This window comes from Molossus molossus, unplaced genomic scaffold (assembly GCF_014108415.1).
Source record: "Molossus molossus isolate mMolMol1 unplaced genomic scaffold, mMolMol1.p scaffold_m16_p_9, whole genome shotgun sequence".
Classification (NCBI taxonomy): Eukaryota; Metazoa; Chordata; class Mammalia; order Chiroptera; family Molossidae; genus Molossus; species Molossus molossus.
The window spans coordinates 482,822-501,839 of NW_023425403.1; the positions used below are offsets into that span (position 1 = coordinate 482,822).

The 19,018-nt window shown below is 60.9% G+C and overlaps 1 protein-coding gene across 1 annotated transcript in view; it reads left to right on the forward strand.

Annotated features, from left to right (window-relative positions):
* Positions 1-19,018, forward strand: part of DLGAP2 (DLG associated protein 2) — a 65,009-nt gene that overhangs the window by 32,206 nt on the left and 13,785 nt on the right. The window contains exons 6-8 of the mRNA XM_036250106.1: positions 11,212-11,561; positions 12,433-12,474; positions 17,987-18,072. Of these exons, the coding sequence (XP_036105999.1) occupies positions 11,212-11,561; positions 12,433-12,474; positions 17,987-18,072 (478 nt within the window). The remainder of the gene's footprint in view (positions 1-11,211; positions 11,562-12,432; positions 12,475-17,986; positions 18,073-19,018) is intronic.

Here is a 19,018-nt window from a genome sequence, read left to right on the forward strand (position 1 = left end):
GAACATTTCTTTCCTAGGTAACCTCTCATTTTAAAAAAAATGAAACCCATGGTTATCAATGTTTTAAAAGATAGAGTACGGTCAAACCTCGGTTCCCGGAGGTCTCCGCCCGAGCACTGCGGTCCGCGCCGACAGCCCTCGCCTGCAGCCGCCTGCGTGTGGAGCCAGCGTCTCCCAGGCGACAGGAGAGACGGGCCCGTGTGCGGCTGTGACCAGCGCGGGAAACGGTGCTGGGACTATTTTCATAGTTGCTGTTTATCCTTATTATACATTTTTGGTTTTTACTGTAATTTTATTTTCTTTTTGTTACATTTTCATTTGCATTTTGTGTCCTTTTCGTTGTAAAGTTTCTCTATAGATTAGAGGGTGCGTTAGACGTGTACTGTACATCACAAAGGTTAACACCGGGAACCACTCGGGGGTTCGGAATGGGTTCATTCAGTTCACATCATTCCTAACGGGAAAACGTGCTCCGGTTTTCTAACAGCCTCCAGGAGGAATTAAGTTCGAGAAACGAGGCTCCACTGTGTAACTTTGGTAAAGTTGTGTGTGGGAAAAATAGGTGAGCGCTGATATTAGAAGGTGATCACCTTTCAAATGTCGAAGTCTGATCGATGGCAGCGACACCCGGGCTCCTCCGTGACAGCCGGTCGCGTCCGTGTGAGAAACCCACAGCCCTGACTCGTGGCCGCGCGCAAATCGATCGTTGATGTGAATCCTCCCGTCGTCTCTGGGCTCTGCGGGCTCAACGTCGCGGTTTCCTCCCATCCTTGCGGAAACCACACCCGCCCCCTGAAAATTTACCGCCCGAGGTAAACAGCACCGCCAGGGTTTCTCTGCACGGCCCTGTTTCTGTAAAACGATGAATACGCGTGACCTTGAGGAACCCATAAAGCAGAGCAGGTGATAAATTCCCCGAGTGCTCGCCGGCGACAGAAGCCAGCCGCGCAGAGGAGCGCGGGGACCCGAAGGTCGTGAGATCTGGGACTGGGACGCGGCGACGTGTCGGAGGAACCACCAGCTGTTCTCAGAAGAACCAGGAACAGCGGTGCCTGTGGTTTCTAGCACTGGGAACCCCGGGCAGGGCAGGGACCACGGGGGGACTGGAAATGGAGTTTTCCCTTTGCTGCTCAAAAGGCGTTTGCAAGAATGGGGGGAGGTGACGGGGACTCGACACCCAGAGCTCACTCGCCGGCCCTTGGAGAGGAAGCAGGCGGAGGGGTAACCCGTAGACGGTGGCGTAGCCGGGACCCACGCTGTGTCCGGCACTTCATCCCTCCAAGGTCTTGGCGAGTCCGCTTTTCCGGGGCGTCCCAAACAGGGAGCCGCTGGGGCCGGCAGCTGTTCTGAAGGAGGCGGTGGGGCCTCGGTGGTCTTTCCCCGGCGCCATCGAGGGGTTTGTGAGGCTGGCGGCCCAGCCGTGGGGCCATGATCGAGGGGTGCTCCTCTCTGAGCCCCGCTTGGTGGGGGTGCAGAGGCCAGTGCCCGGACCTGTCCCTCGTGACACCTGCAGGGCTGCACAGAGTCTCGTGGGGAGACCACGGGCTGTGGGTGGCGGGGCCTCGGTGTCCCCTCTCTCCTCCCCCTCGGCGCGGGCAGGGACCTGCTCTCCGTGGAAACGCGCAGACTGGACACGTAGGGAAGGGGTGAGCTCTGCAGTCACGGGGTTGGAACAGCACTCTGAGACCACGGCTGATGGTTCACAGTGTCCATCGAGGTCCCGTACGAGCCCGGGCCAGCGAGGCCCTGACACGGTCTCCAGAAATGCTCGCAGCAGTCATCAGCTGGGGGGACGTGACCTGTCGTGTCTGAGCCGTCATTCTAGGGACAATGGAAACAAGACAGATCCCGTAGCGGTGACACGAGACCCCGCGCAGAACTGAGACCCCGTTCTGTTAGTGTGCACACCGTTACCTCGTGCGTCTCTTATTCCCAGAGTGCGCACCACACGAATGACGGAAGATGCTTCTCTTCAAAGTTGCTCCTGGCTCTTGGGCTCGTCACTGAGTCACGGTGCTGCCGGAGGTGGGGACGGCCTGAGGGTCAGGCAGGAGAAGACGTGGGACCTGGGCACTCGGTGGGGGTCAGAGCAGGTGAATCGCGGCCGCTCTGTCCCTGTTTTACTCGGAACGCCGGCTGTGACATAGTCACAATACTTCTTTCTGAAGAGAACCGAGAGGGCATGCAACCACACTCTGTTCAGTAAGAGTGAAAAATACCGAAGAAATGGCAAGTCCCTCTCTGAGGAGCAGAACGGCGGAGTATGGAGAAGATCGTCTAACTCAGGGGGCGTCAGAGCTGATGTCCGGTTTGATTCAGAACTTCCTGCCACGGAGACCAGGCGGGGCCCAGTCACTGTCTCAAAATACCTGGGACACAGTCGCTGACATTTGTGGCCTTGCTCTGTCCATGTGTGTGTGGACAGGGGAAGATTATTTTGACAAATTCATTTCCTTCGTGGTTCTAAAACCACCTCTTGAAAATAATTCCCCAAAAGTTGTTCTCAGAAACAGCCAGGGCAGTTAATTGAAAAGTGGGATGCGTCTAAGTCTTCCCTTTTGCGTGCCCGGTGGTGGTACAGGGTCGCCTCACCTTGTACAAAGTGCAAATATGTGACGTGAGAATTCGTCCAGCGACAGTGAGATATTAACGTGTGTGGAGGTCCGTGAAGAATTCAGGAATATGTGCTGAGCATCTGTTTCAACCCCCATGGCTGATGCTGCCTTTGGGGTCCTAGCCCCCCTTTTCCAGTCAGCCCTTGGGGGATGGGGTGACTCGGCTGAAACATCCCTTTGGTCCCATCTGCGGGAACTCGGCCGGGGCGAATCCCCCGCTCAGCCTCGCGGCCCCTGTTCCTCTCGTCATGAGAACGACGGCACACTGATGCGTGTCCTCCCTTTAAACGAAGTGGTTTGAAAACACCTCACGTCCATTTCCCACACGGTCCCTTCCCGTCCGGGAAGTGATGTATCCGGTGGGTTCACTTGTCTGGACGCGCATCTCGCCCGATTCCTCAAGGGAGGGACGTCACTGATGTCACGGAGGAACCGGCTGGAAAGTTAGATGGCGATGATTTCGCTCTGGGTCAGAAGTTTCCTCAGCATGTGTCACGGCTAATTCGCGAAGTCGTTGAGACGGGGGAGCCCCGAGGAGGCCGCCGGCCGCCAGCCGCCAGCTGACTCATTGCCAGGCCAGGAGCCGTTTGTCTCGACTTTCCACTTTCAAGATGAGGGAGTTCGCCCTCCTCGGCCCCAGGTGCAGCACTCTGACCTGGACCCCCCGTCACCTGTCCTTGGACCCCGACCCCCGCTGACCCCGTGGGGCCCACTCACCGCATTCGGTCCTCCAGGCCTGATCCTAGACCTGGAAGGTGCGGTGGTCCCGGCGACCTTGGCCAGGGAGCATTATTGCCCGAGTAGGATTTTAGTCGACACCGTCTGAGGCACGAGCGAGGGGGTGGGTCCCGTGTGGAGCCCCCCGGGTGTAGCGCTCAGAGGCCGGGCCGTCGGTCTTCCAGGACGGCTGAGCTGAGCCCTGGCTCACATTCCAGGTCATGCCAATGACATGAAGCCAGGTTCAGGCGTGGCGGCCAGGTGGGCTGTCCTGAGGAGCCCTCCCTGCCAGGTCGGAGCCCGGACAAGGTGGTGGTGTCTTCCTCCCGGCTCCTCGGGCTGACTTCCTCGCGTCTCGGTCTGCGTGGCTGCACACGTCTGTGCTGGGATCCACAGACCGAGCACGGTGACATCACGGATCCGTCCGTGCAAACGTCTAGAGAATGTCCCCGCAGGTCAAGACATCCCCGTGGCCCTGGCCGGTTTGGCTCAGCGGTTAGAGCGTCGGCCTGCGGTCCAGAGAGACCCGGGTTCGGTTCCCGCTAAGGGCGCGTACCTCGGTGGCAGCTTGTCCCCGGCCCTGGTTGCTCGTGCGGGAGGCAGCCAGTCGATGTGTCTCTCATGTCACAGTCTCCCTCCTCCTTTCCCCTCCCTCCCGCTCTCTCTGAAGATAAATGGGAAAAAGTATCCTCGGGTGAGGATTAAAGAAAAAATAGTCTGTGTGATTTTAGCTGCCTGCTGTTGCTTTGAGCCAGAATCGAAGGGCCGGCTCGCGCTGTGGGGTGTGGTCCAGCGAGACCTGGAGGCTGAGGGGGTGCAAGACGGTCTGGTCTCGGCCATCGGGACCCGGAGAGGAACGTCCCCTGAGCCAGAGGCAGGGCACCTAGACCGCCGGCTGAGGTGGGGACCCCGAGCGGAGCTGACGGGGGCAGTGTGGGGACGGCCTTCGCACGCGCCCCACGGTCCGCCCAGAATTCGCTTCCCCGGGTGTTTTGCCTCGTCCGTAGCTTACGCTCAACTCAGCAGTCACTTCCTCCAAGAAGCCCTCAGTGGTTCCTCCTCCTCTACACAGTCTGGTCCAATATGAGTTCCTCCCGGTCACTCCCTGAGCCGATGGCTTCCAACCAAAGAGCAAGTTACTAAAAAAAATTAATTTTCATTTATTTTAAAGACATAAGGATAAGAGATGCTGATAACTTTGGGCCAAGGTACAGAATTAAGCTTCCTGTCTGATGTCCTCACACGGTCTCCTAGATACACGTAAAGCCTGGACTCGGGGGCCTGTACCCCTTTCAACGCTGGAGTTTAGAAAGCATGAAGCAGAGCAAAGTGTTCAAACTCGTGCAATCGGAACCTATTCCGCCCCCAGGAAGGGCTGCTGTGGTGGTGGCCTCAGGGCGTGGCCCTGGGGGACAGGGGTGGCCACTTTGTTTGGCGTCCACCTCGAGGCCGTGCTGTGAGACGTGTCGCTGGTCGGCCGCCTTCCTGGGACCAGCCCGTGGCCTGGGGCCGAGGCTCCCGGAGGCACCGTGGTGGGGGTGGGGAGCAGCTCAGTGACCAGAGCAGAGCAGAGCAGGGGCCCAGTGACTTCGCGTCTGCGTAATGTGTGTTTCTTGTGCTGGGTCTGGGTTTTGTCGGGAGGCAGTGATCCGACCCCGTTTGCGGAAGGTTGAGGGGTACCTGATGCCCCAGGGCTCCTGCTGGTGGGGTCAGAACAGCCTCGGGCGTCCAGGCAGAACCCACGGCCTCTCCTGCTGGTGGCCGCCGGCTTCCTGGCCGCACAGGGACCGTCTCCTTGGCGAGCTCACCCCTGGAGCTTGCGGACCCCAGGAGGCCCTGAGCCAGCCGAGCGCCTCTGGCCGGAGCTCAGATGTGTCGGCAGGGACGCTCCTCCAAGGACACCACTCAGACGGCGCTCGGGAGCCGGGTCCTCGTGCGGGGGTGCAGGGCGGTGTCCTCCTTCCTGTCCCTGTCGCCTGAGACTGACTACGTCGCCCAGTGGCCCATGTTCTAGGTTCGGGCTTCATGGGAGGAGAAGACAGGAGTAGGCTGTGGCCGCGCGCTCCGTGAGCGGGCACGGCAGACGCCGGGCACTGTTCCCACGCCTGCAGTAGCCCTGGCTGTGTTATTTTACTCACGGTTGTCACGGAAGATCGTTTTCCTTGAGCGAAGAGACAGTCGTAACTGCGTGTATTGGCCACACACTCGCGGTCTGTGTGCAGGTGTGAAGGTGAGTGATTTCATCCCCAAAGCAACACTGCCCAGCAGCTCCCCCCCCCCCGACTCCGATGGTGAAGGTGTGGTTCTGACCCGGCTCCCATACAGACGTCCCGCACCACCAAGTGTCCTGGTGAAACCACACACGCGGCGGTGACGACGGATGACCAGTGCTTCTGCGGGACAGGCGGCGGCTTCGCCAACAGGCTGACCCGAGTCACCCAGAGGCCCCCACTGTGTCACTGGTGTGGTCGGCCAGCGTTTCCACCGAAAAAAATTATTCTTTTCAAAACTGTTTTTTTTTCTTTATTGATTTTAGAGAGAGAGGAAGGGAGAGGGAGAGAGAGACAGAAACATCGATGAGCGAGAACTTCAATTGACCACCTCCTGCACGCCCCCCACTGGGGACCAGGCCCACAACGTGGGCATGAGCCCCGACCGGGAATCGAACCAGCGACCTCCTGGTGCAGGGTCCACGCTGAACCACGGAGCCACACCACCTGGGCTCAAAATGTTTTTCATGGAAGGTTAAAGCTTCCCATTCTCGGACACCGGGCACATCCTGCGTCCTACTGAGCCGCTCCTCTCGAGGAGCCACACCAGGCGTCCTCGGTTCACCTTGCCGTCCGTCCGTCCGTCCTTCGTCCTCATAACCTGCAGGGTGGGTCCCGCCGGAGCCCTCTGCCGGTCACTGCGTCATTCACCGCCAGGCCCGGGGGACACGGCGCCCTCAGACACTTCACGGCTCATCACGTCATTAAAAGTTGGTTCCTTCTCAGGTTTCCTCAGAAAACCCAAGTTCTTACCGAGTCGTGTGAGCTTCTTAATGTTTAAAGTGAAGAGGAAGCAGCTCCTGCAGGGAAACACCTGTCGTCGCTGGGCTCTGCCTGCAGGAGGCTGCGTGCGGTGAGCGGCTCCTGCTCGCCAATGACCACGTTGGCAGGCGCGTCTGCTGCGAGCCCGCCGCGCCGCCGGGCGGGCCGTTTCCCGCACCTTCGGGGAAATCGCTGTGCGCCTGTGGGAGGATTTCCGGGTCCTGTCTCGTTTACACGTACGTTTTGAGAGGAACATTCATTAAAGCGTCGACACAGCTGCCACCTTTCGTGCTGAGTCTGCTGCCCTCGGAGTTGGGTTTCTCGCGGCTCAGACTCCCATTCAGACGTCCGGGGGCTTGATGAGGGGACGGTCATGTTTGCGGTTCCAGGGAGGGAGGAGCACCTGCTGCGCTCAGGTGGGGGTGCTCGCCGCCCAGAAATCTTCGTCTTGATTACATATTTGTGCTCCAAACGGCAGAAGGCTAATTGCAAATGACTTCCAAGGACTGAATCCAGAGACGCCGCCGGCACCCCAGGTGTAGGGGTAATCAGGCGCGTATTTAGAGTAACGAGGTTTCATGGAGACGAGCCGGTCACGTGGGCGCGTGGGTGGTCGGCAGATGTTCGTTTCCTCTCAGTCAAGTAAAACGTGTCTCTGCAACTTCTCCTCCAGCACTGGCGGCCGCCCGCTGAGGGCCGGGAGCGAAGCCTTCGTGAGCCAGCGAGCGGACGGGGACGCGGCCGCTGCGGGCTCGGCACCTCCAGTCGCCCCAGAACGTGCGGCACGTGGGTGACCCTGAGGTCACCTGAGCTGCGTTTCTCCTTGTAGTTCAGGTGTCGGCCGATTGAGCAGCCGGGTCACTGACATCAGGCTGTGGCTGCGCTGTTGGGCGTGTGGTGTGGAATTCAGCCCAGATGGAGATAACACCACGAGTTGGGGCGCAGCGTCCCCCACAGTCTTCCAGCTCTTCCCGCCTCCCCGCCTGACCGTGCTTTGGACTCAGGGCTCTGAGCAGTGTCCTCAGAGGGTCCAGCGATACCAGCTCCACCCCAAATACACCTGGGCCGCGCCCAGGCCTCTGTTGGCTCTGACGGAGGGACTGACCACCGTCCTGAGACGTGATGAGCTGCACACGGCCCCTCCACTGTCAGGGCCGGGGCGAGCCTTCCCTGACGGCCCGAAGGCTCACGGTGGCGGCGATTTGTCCAGAGGAGGAGGCACCTGATGGGCTGCTTCTCTCCCTCCCCGCCCCTTCTGGGGTGACGCTCACCCCCTTACCTGGTCTCTGAGACGTGAGCAAAATCCACACGCAGCCGCGGGGTTGGAAGCACAGGTCTGTGTAGTCTCCCTGCACGTAGGAAGCCACTCGGAAAACCACGAGGCTGCCACGGCCCCGTGGCTGAGCGTCGACCCTGCACCAAGAGGTCGCCGGTTGATTCCGGGTCGGGGCACACGCCCAGGTTGTGGGCCTGATCCCCAGTGGGGGGCGTGCAGGAGGGGCCAGTCGGTGTTCTCTCTCATCCATGTTCCCCTCTCTCTCCCTCTCCCTCTCCTGTCCTCTGTCTAAAATCAGTAAAGAAAATAAAAAACAGAGTAGTCAGGTCTTCAGCTACCTTAAAATGTTAAGTAATCATTTACTTTTTAATTTCAAAATCACGTTTGGTCACTCGTGGTTAAATAAACCTAATGTGAGGTTTAGAAATCTCCTTCCCTAATGATTCGTCTGCTTTTTGAAGACGCCCAAACTTCAGCAGAAAACTGAGTCGAGATGCGTCGCCTGCGCTCAGGTGCGCCTGGCGTCCATGCGGGGTGCCGGGTGCCGGGTGAGTGTTCTGACTGTGCTCACACCACAGTGAACAAGGGCTCTCTCCCGACTGTTCGACTGAATAATTGAATGTTTTTCTTGACTGTGTAAAGTGATTTTTCAAAATTGTTCATTTTGGTCTATGGCAGCAAATTTGCACAATCCAGTGATCACGTTTAATTCCCCAGCGTCTGACCCTCACGGCGACCGGCAGAGGGCGAGGTGGGAACACGCTGTGCACTTCCGTGTCTGGAAAAGCCGTTTCGTGGTAGCTTTACCCAAAATATTCTGTGCTGCAGTTTCACGCAGGACGGACACCTGAGACTTCCTTTGTATTTATTTTGTAAACATGTTTTTATTGATTTTTTTAAAGAGAGAGAAACGTCGATGTGAGAGAGACATTGGTCGGCTGCCTTCCCCCCACTGGGGATGGAGCCCAAAACCCAGGCCTGTGCCCTGACGGGGAATCGAACCCGGACCGCTCAGTCCCTGGGACGATGCTCGGTCCACTGAGCCACACCGGCCAGGCGAGACTTCATTTTTAAATTATAAAGTAAGAAGTGTTCCATTGACCAGGATGCAGAAGTGTTTGTCGCTGTGAACAGGCACCTGAGGGGCCGGGGGTTCCGAGGGCGTGAGGCCCGTCTTGCACCTCCAGACACGAACCCCATCTCGGCCGCGTGTCTCTCGTCAGAGTGAGTCGGGGCCCTGGGGCCTGGACGTTACGTGTGTTTCTAAATCGGTTTCTTTCCTCAGCTTGTGTAACGCGCGCTGCTCTCAAGCACCAGGTATTGGTTATTGATTTCCATGAATCTGCGCGTTGGTTTTCCCACGGGGCATTAGGCACAAGCAACAAACGTCTCAGGGACTTATCCAGGGTGCGTGTGTCCTATGTGGCGATGCTGGTGACCGGCCCTGAGGGGAACCCTTCCGGCCTCTCAGTGAAGAGCCCAGATGTCTTGGAGAGGCTGCCACGGTGGCATCCCTTCCACGGGCCACGGAACCACGGCGCCACGCAGAAACGACACTAGCCATGCGGACTTCGGCTGGCTGCCACTCACTTCTCAGGACCAGAGAAACCTGCCCCTCGCCGGTCCCCACGGCACAGGCGGCAGGTGCCGCGGTCCGCGTCAGACAGGGCGGTGCGTGGTCCTCAGAGCTGTTTCCGGGAAGACTGTCAGTGGAAACACTTCTCATGAGCATTTGGGCACGTTTCCCGTTCAGCCGAGCGCAGGAGGACTTGCTGGGCCCACTCCGGCCGGGCCTGGCCCCAGGCCCACATCCAGCCGCGTGGCCGCCCCCTCTGTCCAGGCGGCCGGTCGCGTGTGGAGGGCGGTGATGACACACCACCGCTACGTGGCTGAAATCGCACGAAAACCGCCCTGCTTCTCCGGGTCGCTGGCGTGATGCCGCAGGTGCCGCCGCGTCCGCCTGTTGGCTGCCGAGGGCAGAGCTGAGCCCCAGCCCATCTCCCCGTTTCTGTGGTGCAGAGTTAGAGCCTGCTTCTCGCTCACCCACTTTCTCCTGCCCCTCGGGGCCTCTGTGCCCTGCAGCCGTCCACAAACGTGCCCGCTGCCCTGGCCGGTTTGGCTCAGCGGTCAGCGCGTCGGCCTGCGGTGCAGAGACCAACGTGCCCGCTGCGCAGATTTTCACGTGCAGCTTCTATGCCCTCATCTCAGGTCACCGTGACGTGACTCGTCTTGTCCCGTTCGTCAGCTTTTGAGTTTTATTGGGAAAATCCATTCACACGGTCAGAGGTGGGTGGGAGGCACGGCCCAGGCCCAGCCCCGAGAACAGCGGGCAGAGGGCGGTGGCAGGGCCAGGCTCACACAGGTCCCGGAGTCCGCGGGGGGCCTGCTCCCTCGGTCCCTGTCGGGCGCGGAGCCAGCAAGCAGACCGCAGGCCAGCACCGCGGGGATGCGCCCGCTCTGGGCCGTGACGAGGCCCCGGGTCCCTTCCACAGGCACTGTCGGGGGTCGTCCCTTTCAGGAAAAAGACAACACCCCACCGTAGTGGGAAACCCGTTCGTTCCGAAACAGAGGGTCGCGCACCCTTGCTGCAGAGGGATGAGCAGCACCCTGAGCCCGCCAAGCACGCGCGTGCACTCTGGGAGCCCCTGCGAGACGGCTGGTGAGATCGCAGCTCCAAACGCATCTGCTTCTTGGTGGATTCACCGCACAGCCGTGTGCACGTGTGCCGGGCGGGGTGGGGAGGAGGGCGGCTGCCGTAGGCCGACGGTGAGGACACTGGGCGGGACGGCCATGGAGACCTTGCCCCTTCTCTGCTGCTACGACGTGGACCCAGAGTGTGCGCGAGGGGAGCAACAGCCCCTGACACAGTCATCTCCCTATTACAGAGGCACCTGTTCAGCCCGGCCGGTGTGGCCCAGCGATGGAGCATCGTCCAGGGACCGAGGGGTCCCAGCTTGACTCCAGGTCGCGGCACGTGCCCGGGCTGTGGGCTCCATTCCCAGTGGGGGGCGTGCAGGAGGCGGTCGATCCATATTCTCTCTCACATCGTTGTTTCTATCTCTCTCCCTTTTTCTCTCTAAGTAAAATCGAAAAAACATATAAAAATAAATAAAATAAAAACACCCGTTCATCGTAAGCATTTTCAGCCGACACAGAGAACTGAAAACACAGTCACGCACATCATCCCATGAAGACCGTGACGGCGGGATCAGGTACCTCTCATCTTTTTCACAGATATATCCTGTCTTAGTCTCGACGTCACTGGGTCCGGCTTGCTTTTTAGCATCGTCGTGAAGTGAGTGTTTCCCCGTGATGCCGTGACACACGGAGGTGTGGCTGCCTCCGTGGCCACCGGGCGCTGTGGCCGCCGCTGGGTTTCTCGGTGTGTTTATAACGTTCTGCTGTTGAGAAGCACCGTGTAGACTGTCCCGAGCTCACAGCATTTCCGCAGTGACGTCCTTTCCTCGGGCTGGACGCGGTCACGGGGAGCAACACAGACCCTGTCGCGAGAGCACCAGGCGGGCGGAGGGGTGACGTGCCCTTGCTGACGTGGGGCTTATGTTTCTTACAGCTGTTTCGTATGCAAACTACAAAAAGACGCCGCCCCCCGTGCCCCCGCGGACCACCTCCAAGCCTCTGATCTCGGTGACGGCGCAGAGCAGCACCGAGTCCACGCAGGACGCCTACCAGGACAGCCGTGCCCAGAGGATGTCCCCGTGGCCCCAGGACGGCCGGGGCCTGTACAACTCCACGGACAGTCTGGACAGCAACAAGGCCATGAACCTGGCCCTGGAGACGGCGGCCGCCCAGCGCCACGCCTCAGACGGCCAGAGCGGCTTGGGGCGGACGAGCGAGCAGGCCATCCTGGTGTCCAAGGCCGAGGAGTTCCTCCGGAGCCGGCGCCCCTCCATCGGGATCCAGGTAGCCTGTCCCTGCCCCGAGCGTGCCGGCCGCGTGGACGCGGACACAGCGGGCCAGCGCCCGGGTTCACAGGAGCCGTGGCCCCTGAGGGCTGGCAGCCAGCACCTGTGTGGGCGCGGCCACCCGAGGGCGCCTCCGTCCCTGTCCCGTGCCTGCCCTGCCGCCCAAAGGGTCCCCCGCCCCCTCCCCTCCCAGGGCATTGTCAAGGGGCCACTGGCTGCTTAGAGAGCCAGGAATTAGGTCATTTTGTTGCTTAAGAAGACATTTTTTTGTTGAGATTGTATTTTCAAAGCTGCTTAGCTTTGCAGCCAAACAGTCGAGTGGGGGAGGTTTGGGGGCACCAGGCGGAGAGGGGGGGGGCCTTTGGCCTGACCCAGGCCTGTGCTCACAGTCACCCACAGGAGGGCTCCCTGGGGCTTTCCTGTGGCCACAGGGAGCGTCCGTGGTTTCAGACCACCAGGCCCCACGCCCGCCCTGGACGCACCTGTCAGCTGCTCCTGCCTCTGTCTGGGGCGTCCGTCCCTCCGCGTAGGGGGTGGGTGGGGGCAGACACAGGGGCTGCAGGGGCACAGCCCTTCCCGATGAAACTTCCCCTCGACCTGTCCGGGGAGGTCCCCTCACACAGCCCGGGACACGACGAGGCAGCGTCCTCACCGAGTCCTCTGCAGACAGGGCTCTGTGCTGACCGCTGGTCACTCCCTGTCCAGCCTGTGTCCAGAGGGGTTTAGAAACCAGGGGCTTCGCTGCCGCCGGGAGGAGGGTCAGATGTGCCCCAGTGAGCGAGGGGCGCCGGTGTCGGGGCGGGAGCAGGCGGGAGCCCCCTGCCCCTCCGGCGCCGGGCCCCCACACTGTGGTTCGTTGTTTTGTTTAGGACTCTGACTTCCCCGAGCATCAGCCATGCCCAAGGTCAGATGTAAGTACAAAGCGCTCACGGCCCAGTTCGCATGACGTTTCTCTCCCTCCCTGCTCTGGGCCCCGCACAACCGCTCCTGCCGCCTGTCTGCTGGCGCCGGGCCAGGCACTGTGTGGGGCTCGCTGTGCGGGGCCCGGCCCCGGGGTGCTCAGCCGTCCGTGAGGGCGCCCGCGGTTCACACCATCCAGCCACTTCCTGGGGCCACCGCCTGCTTGCGGGCACCTGGGGGCGCGGACCACGTCTCGCGGGGGGACTCCTGCGGTCGCAGATCCACCAGGTGGCTGCCGCTCCCCGGCGCACCTGCAACCTTATTCTTCTCGCTGCTCACGGCCCGCGAAGGGCAGGGAGTCAGCCTCCCGTCACGGGCACTCCGACTTGATCAGGAACCGTGGCATCAGATTACCAGCCACCCCTGCCTCCACGTCCCCGGGAGCCCACACGCACCCACCCGCTCCCCCTGCTAATGTGCAGGCCACACGTCTCCCCCCTCGGAGGCCCTTCCAGACGCCGGCCCCCAGACTTCCGATGGCCGCACCTTCCGCCTCCTGACAGCCCCGTGCCCAGCACAGTGCCCGGCCCATGGCCAGTGCCCGGTCCGTGTAGGATGTGAGTGGGTGGGGCGCGGTCAGAGATAAGTGTGAACACGAGTGCAAACGTGAGAGGAGCTGTCCTCCGCAGTGAACGCTGCACAGTCTCTTGTGACGCAGCCACAGCCGCACAATGTGCGTTGAACAGCCCAGAGAGAACACGTCCCGGGATCTCGAGTGTTAGGAGAGAGGGAAGAGCCAGACGCATGTCGGCGGCCGGTCAGACGCCAGAGCAGAGTGACAGGCGGCTCGGGCAGGTGCACGGCTGCCCCTGGGCTCAGGGAGAACGGCGGGGACCTCCGGGTCGTCAGAGTCATGAGAGCGATGACTGGTTCCTGAGCCCGGGCCCACCATGAGCCCTCCCCTCCCCACAGCCCATCTGCCGGGTGTATCACAGGGAAACTGAGGCTCAGGGTAAGGGACCCGCCTGAGGGCACACCCAGAGGTGTCCAACCTCGACTGCAGCCAGGAGGGTGGACTCCCTCAGCCCGCAGGGCCCCTGCTCCCCAGGAAGGGAAGCGACTGGGGTGACGCTGGCCCTGTGCCCTGGGGCTCTGAGCAGGCGTCACTGTGCACAGCCAGAGCGGAAAGACGGCTGGCATTCAGCATGGCACCGGGTGGGTGATCCCCCGACCACAGACTCCCTCCCCAAGCGCGGCGGACAGGAGCTGGGAGCGGCGTCTGCACACACGCAGTGGAGATCTTCCTGTCACAGTCAGTGTCCCTCATGCTGGCACAGTCCACCCCCTGCACGCACCCCTGTGCCCTGCTCACCCAGGACCCGCCCCCTTCGGTCTGCAGGCCGGGGCCAAGGTGCGGGGCCAGGTGTTGTCCCGCGACCCTGCCGCCTGCCCCTCCCTCAGACCTGATAGGAACTGTCCTGTGTCCGTGTCTCCACGTGTGACTTTGTTACGGCAGAGCTTTTACTTTCGTGTGTGTATGCATGCGTGTGTGCGTGTGCACGTGTGTGCGTGTGTGTGCGCATGTGTGCACGTGTGTGCACGTGCACACCTGCTGAAAGGGCTGGCTGTGCCCAGATCCCGCGTCAGGGCTACTATCCCGGGGCCCTGCCAGGCCACCTGCCTCAGTCCCGTTTCTGCGACAGGAGCAGACACACTCTGATACCCGCAGGTGTGAGAGCTCGGGGGCAGCCTCGGAAAGGCCCAGCGTCCCCCCTAAAGGACATGGGTTCACCGAGAACCCAGTCGGCCCTGTCAGTCCCCCCCCGCTCATGCCAGTGCAGGGCCTCCAGACTCAGCACACCCCGTGGGGCGCAGTAGCTGTCTCAGCCATGCCTGCTGCTCTGCAAAGCCTGGGAGGGCAGAGTGCCAACAAGCTGGCCTTAGAGTGCACAGGGCGAGGCCGGAGCTTAGGTGAGGCTGGCCGGTGCCCATCCCACCAGGATCCTTCGGGTCCCTTGGAAACCTGTGGCTCAGGGGGCAGCATGTCAGCCCCAAGTTCCTGCAGACCCAGGCCACACACAAGATGAGCCACAGCACACAGGTCCTGTCCCCAGCACGCACACACACAGGTGCACACACCCAGGAGCACACACAGATGCACACACACAGGGACACACACGTGCACAAACAGTCGCACACATGCACAGGACACAGGACCACACAAGTGCACACACAGGTGCACACACAGGTGTATACACACAGGAGCACACACAAGTGCACACACAGGAACACACACAGGGACACACATGGGTGTACACAAACAGGAGCACACACAGGTGCACACACAAGTGCACACACAGGAGCACACACAGATGCACACACACAGGGACACACACGTGCACAAACAGTCGCACACATGCACAGGACACAGGAGCACACGAGTGCACACACACAAGTACACACACAGGTGCACACACAGGAGCACACACAAGAGCACACATGCACAGGAGCACACACAGGTGCACATATGCACACACCAGCCACACCCAACTTCTGTTTCTTAAACAGGTCCTGTTCAGGAATGTTCTCCCTCCCCCCATCACCGGCAGGTGCTCAGCAGACTGTCTCATTGTGGTCAGGCAGGGAAGTGAGGGTGCTGGGTCTCCAGGGGCCTGAACACCCTCTGGGACGGGGAGTTCAGTGCCCCTCACATCTGAGGTTGGAGACAGAGGCCTCGGTGACACGGACGACTTACCCGAGCCCCACAGGCAGCAGCTGCAGAGTGGAGTTGACTCCAACATGACTGATTTCTCGTCTCGATGAGAGTAGTGGGCTCCCAGGGGAGAAGCTGGAGACTGGAGGAGAAAGGAAAACCCTTCTGCTCTGTTTGGTTGTTTCTGTCGCCTGCTGGAGCATCTGCGAATGCGTCCATGTGATTTCGGTGTTGGCCACGCCACGCAAGGCACCCTCAGTCACGCCCTGGCAGTGAACACAGTCTGTGTCCTAAGGAACCACCCCCTGTGTCCCTTGGCCACGTGGCTGCCCCAAGCCACCCCCACCGTGGGGATGATGCTCCAAGGAACACCTCGCCTTTGTCAGAATGGACGGTGACATCTTCAGACCAGAGCCCTCAGGTGGGATGAGAGACTCGTCTTCTGAACACGTGTGACCACAGCCGGGGCTCCTTCCGTTCCAGAGACCACGTCGTGTGGGCCGGCTCCACCCGTGTCTACACCCAGCCCAACACCGTCCACCCAAAGTGGGCACAGTGAGCCGCTGCCACAGCTGCCACAGACTGTGAACGTGTTCATAGGAGCTGTGTGCTTTCTCATACACAGATATGCACACATGCGGATATGCTCACATGCAGACCTGCTCACACACGGACATGCTCACACATGGACATGCTCACACATGGACATGCTCACACAGAAATGCTCATATGCAGATATGCTCACACAGATGTGCTCACACGTGGATATGCTCACATAGATATGCTCACACGGACATGCTCACACACATGCTCACACAGACATGCTCACACACATGCTCACACACGGACATGCTCACACACACATGCTCACACACACACGCAGACATGCTCGCACACATGCTCACACACACACTCACACGCGGACATGCTCACACACGGACATGCTCACACAGATATGCTCACACAGACATGCTCACACGGACATGCTCACACACAAATGCTCACACACACATGCTCACGCGGACATGCTCACACATGGACATGCTCACACACACATGCTCACACGGACATGCTCACACACACGCTCACACACAAATGCTCACACACACATGCTCACGCGGACATGCTCACACATGGACATGCTCACACACACATGCTCACACGGACATGCTCACACACACGCTCACACACATGCTCACACGCGGACATGCTCACACGCGGACATGCTCACACAGACAAGCTCACACACAGACATGCTCACACACACATGCTCACACGCGGACATGCTCACACACACATGCTCACCGCTGCACGGTGGCAGAACTGGAACTAACCCGTCATCTCTCTAGCAGAAGACAAGTGAGCAGGACGGATTCTTCGTGAAACGAAAACCCACAGTCACAGGACCTGGCGGCTCCGCTCAGCTGACCAGGGACAGCCTCCCAAGTGCTCTGGTCGCCGGCACCCTCTGCGCAAAGCAGTGAGGACAGCGCTCATGCCCAGCGTGGAGGAGCAGCGGAGTCGAGGAGCCAGGAGGAGGGCGGCAGGGGGCCGGGCTCCCTCCTCTCCCGTCAGAACGGCACGGACAGGCGCCGTGTCCACACGTCCCCTCAGAATCACGCCCGCGAAGCGGGGTGCGCCCGGCATTCTCCACGCTCGGGACCCAACGGAATGCTCCTGGGACTTTGTGCAGGATTCTGGCCACAGATGATCAGAGATCCGGGCCGGAGCCCGAGTCCCCTCAGCAAGCTGTGCGCCCGGGCAGGGGCCTCACCTTCCCTGATTCCTCCGCTGGTCAGTGCGGCTGGAAGCCACACGGGGTGTCGTGTGGTCTGTGTTCTCTGTGCTCGAGCTCGGTGCCTGGAGCCTGTGAGCTCGGAGCAGACCCAGCTGTGGCGCCCCCCTGAGGGCCCTCCGAGCCTCGGCTCAGCTGGGGCACCGCAGACCGAGTCGGCCTGGGGCAGCCGCCCTCCGCTCTCGGGCGCAGACGGTCCCCGTGCGTGGCCCCTCGTGGCGGTCAGTAGTCTTTTTAAGAAAAGACGAGTTTCACCTTCGTTGTGATATTTCGGGTCAAAGTCCCCTCAGTGTGGTAGGGGGTGTTTCCCGTGAAGAAGAACAGGGGCGTCTGAGGAGTTGGGCTGCGGTTGTGACGGAACCAACCTCGGGTCTCGCAGACGCTGCGCTTCCGGTTTAGTGTGGTTTTTACAAGATGTGCGGCCCCGGGTCCCCGTGTGGGTGGCAGACCGCGGAGGGGTGTCGGGCGGCCTCTGGCGGGGGGAGACTTTCTGGAAACGCGGCCGCGATGAGGACCCTGCGTGAGTGTGCGGTGTCTGTCCTGTTCTGTGGGCGCAGACCTGTCAGCGAAGGGGATGTGGCTGCGTGTGGGGCAGACGGACGGGCGCCTGCCCCCCGTTCCTGCCGCTGCCTGGCATCCTCCATGTGTCCCTGTGCAGATGTAAACGTCCTGCCGTTCTGCGGACGCGCTCACTGGTCATTCGCGCTCTCTGGTCACACTTCCTGTCCTCACCGCTGGTGTGACGAGAGCTTTGCAGTCCTGCCTAACGGGGCCGACAAAGTTTTTGAGCTGAACTAGGTGGTTTCACTCGCATCATTTAAAAGCCCAACGTTCGAGCAGCTGCGTGAGATTTGATGAAACACGGCAGCAGCTCAGTCACCAGTGTCTGGTTTTACCAGGTCAGGGCGTCTCCACGCGTGGAACAGACGTGTGCTGAGCGACAGCCACGGAGCACGGAGCAGCCCCTGGCCCGGGCCGGGGCTCGTTCTAACGTGAGCTGTTCTGTGTTGACCAGGTGGAAACCGCCACGGACTCCGACACAGAGAGCCGCGGGCTGCGCGAGTACCACTCGGTCGGCGTGCAGGTGGAAGACGAGAAACGGTAACTCCGCCCCTTCGCGCTGGGTGGCGCGCAGGGCACGGGCGCGGGTTCGAGGCTGAGCAGCGGCCGCTCACACCCTCGAGGGAACAGGCTGATGTGTTCATTTCTGTTCCCGCCGTTTGTGTACGATTGAACCTGCGCCCAGGTCTTGTCTGCGAGAGGCTGGGGGACGCGGTCCTTCCGGGGGGCCAGGCTGAGGGGAGGCCTACGCGGGTTTCCTCGCCTGCGAGTGGGGGAGGCCGAGCCAGATGGCGCTGGCCAGGACCTCGGCCGCGCCGTGACCTCTGCCCCCGAGGCCAGAACACGGGCAGGGCCGCCGTTCTGTTTGTGTTTAGAGTAACATATCTTTTATTTTTTTAATCCTCACATGAGGACATTTTTTTCCCCATTTAGCTTCAGACAGAGAGGGAGGGAGGGAGGGAGGGAGGGAAACATCAGTGTGAGGGAGACACGTCGACTGGTTGCCTCCTGCACGACCCTGACCAGGGCCAGGGACCAAACTGCAACCCTGGGACATGCCCTTGGTCGGAATTGAACCCGCGACTCATTGGTCCGCGGGCCGACGCTCTAACCGCTGAGCCACACCGGCCGGGGCCAGACCAGTGCACCTTGTAAATGCCATGAAAACCCGCGTCCGCCATCCGGCCTCTGGAACCTCGATCCGTGGTCACGGTGAAGCCCTGGGTGACGCTGCCCGTTCTGTGGAGACCCTGACCCCAGAGACATTTGGGCCACAGAGTCCTGGCCGCCCAGCTCCCAGGGGACCCCAGAGCCTGGACGTCTCCCGTACCGGGACCCACCTGCGGCCTCCGTCCCAGCAGCGCTGGTGCTCGCGTCCTTTGCCTCCAGCGTCACGCGTGGCCGGGCACAACCTGGGGCTCCGTGGGTGGGGACCTAGAGGGACAGCTGGGGCACAGTCCACAGACGCACCCGGCTCCGGCCCAGT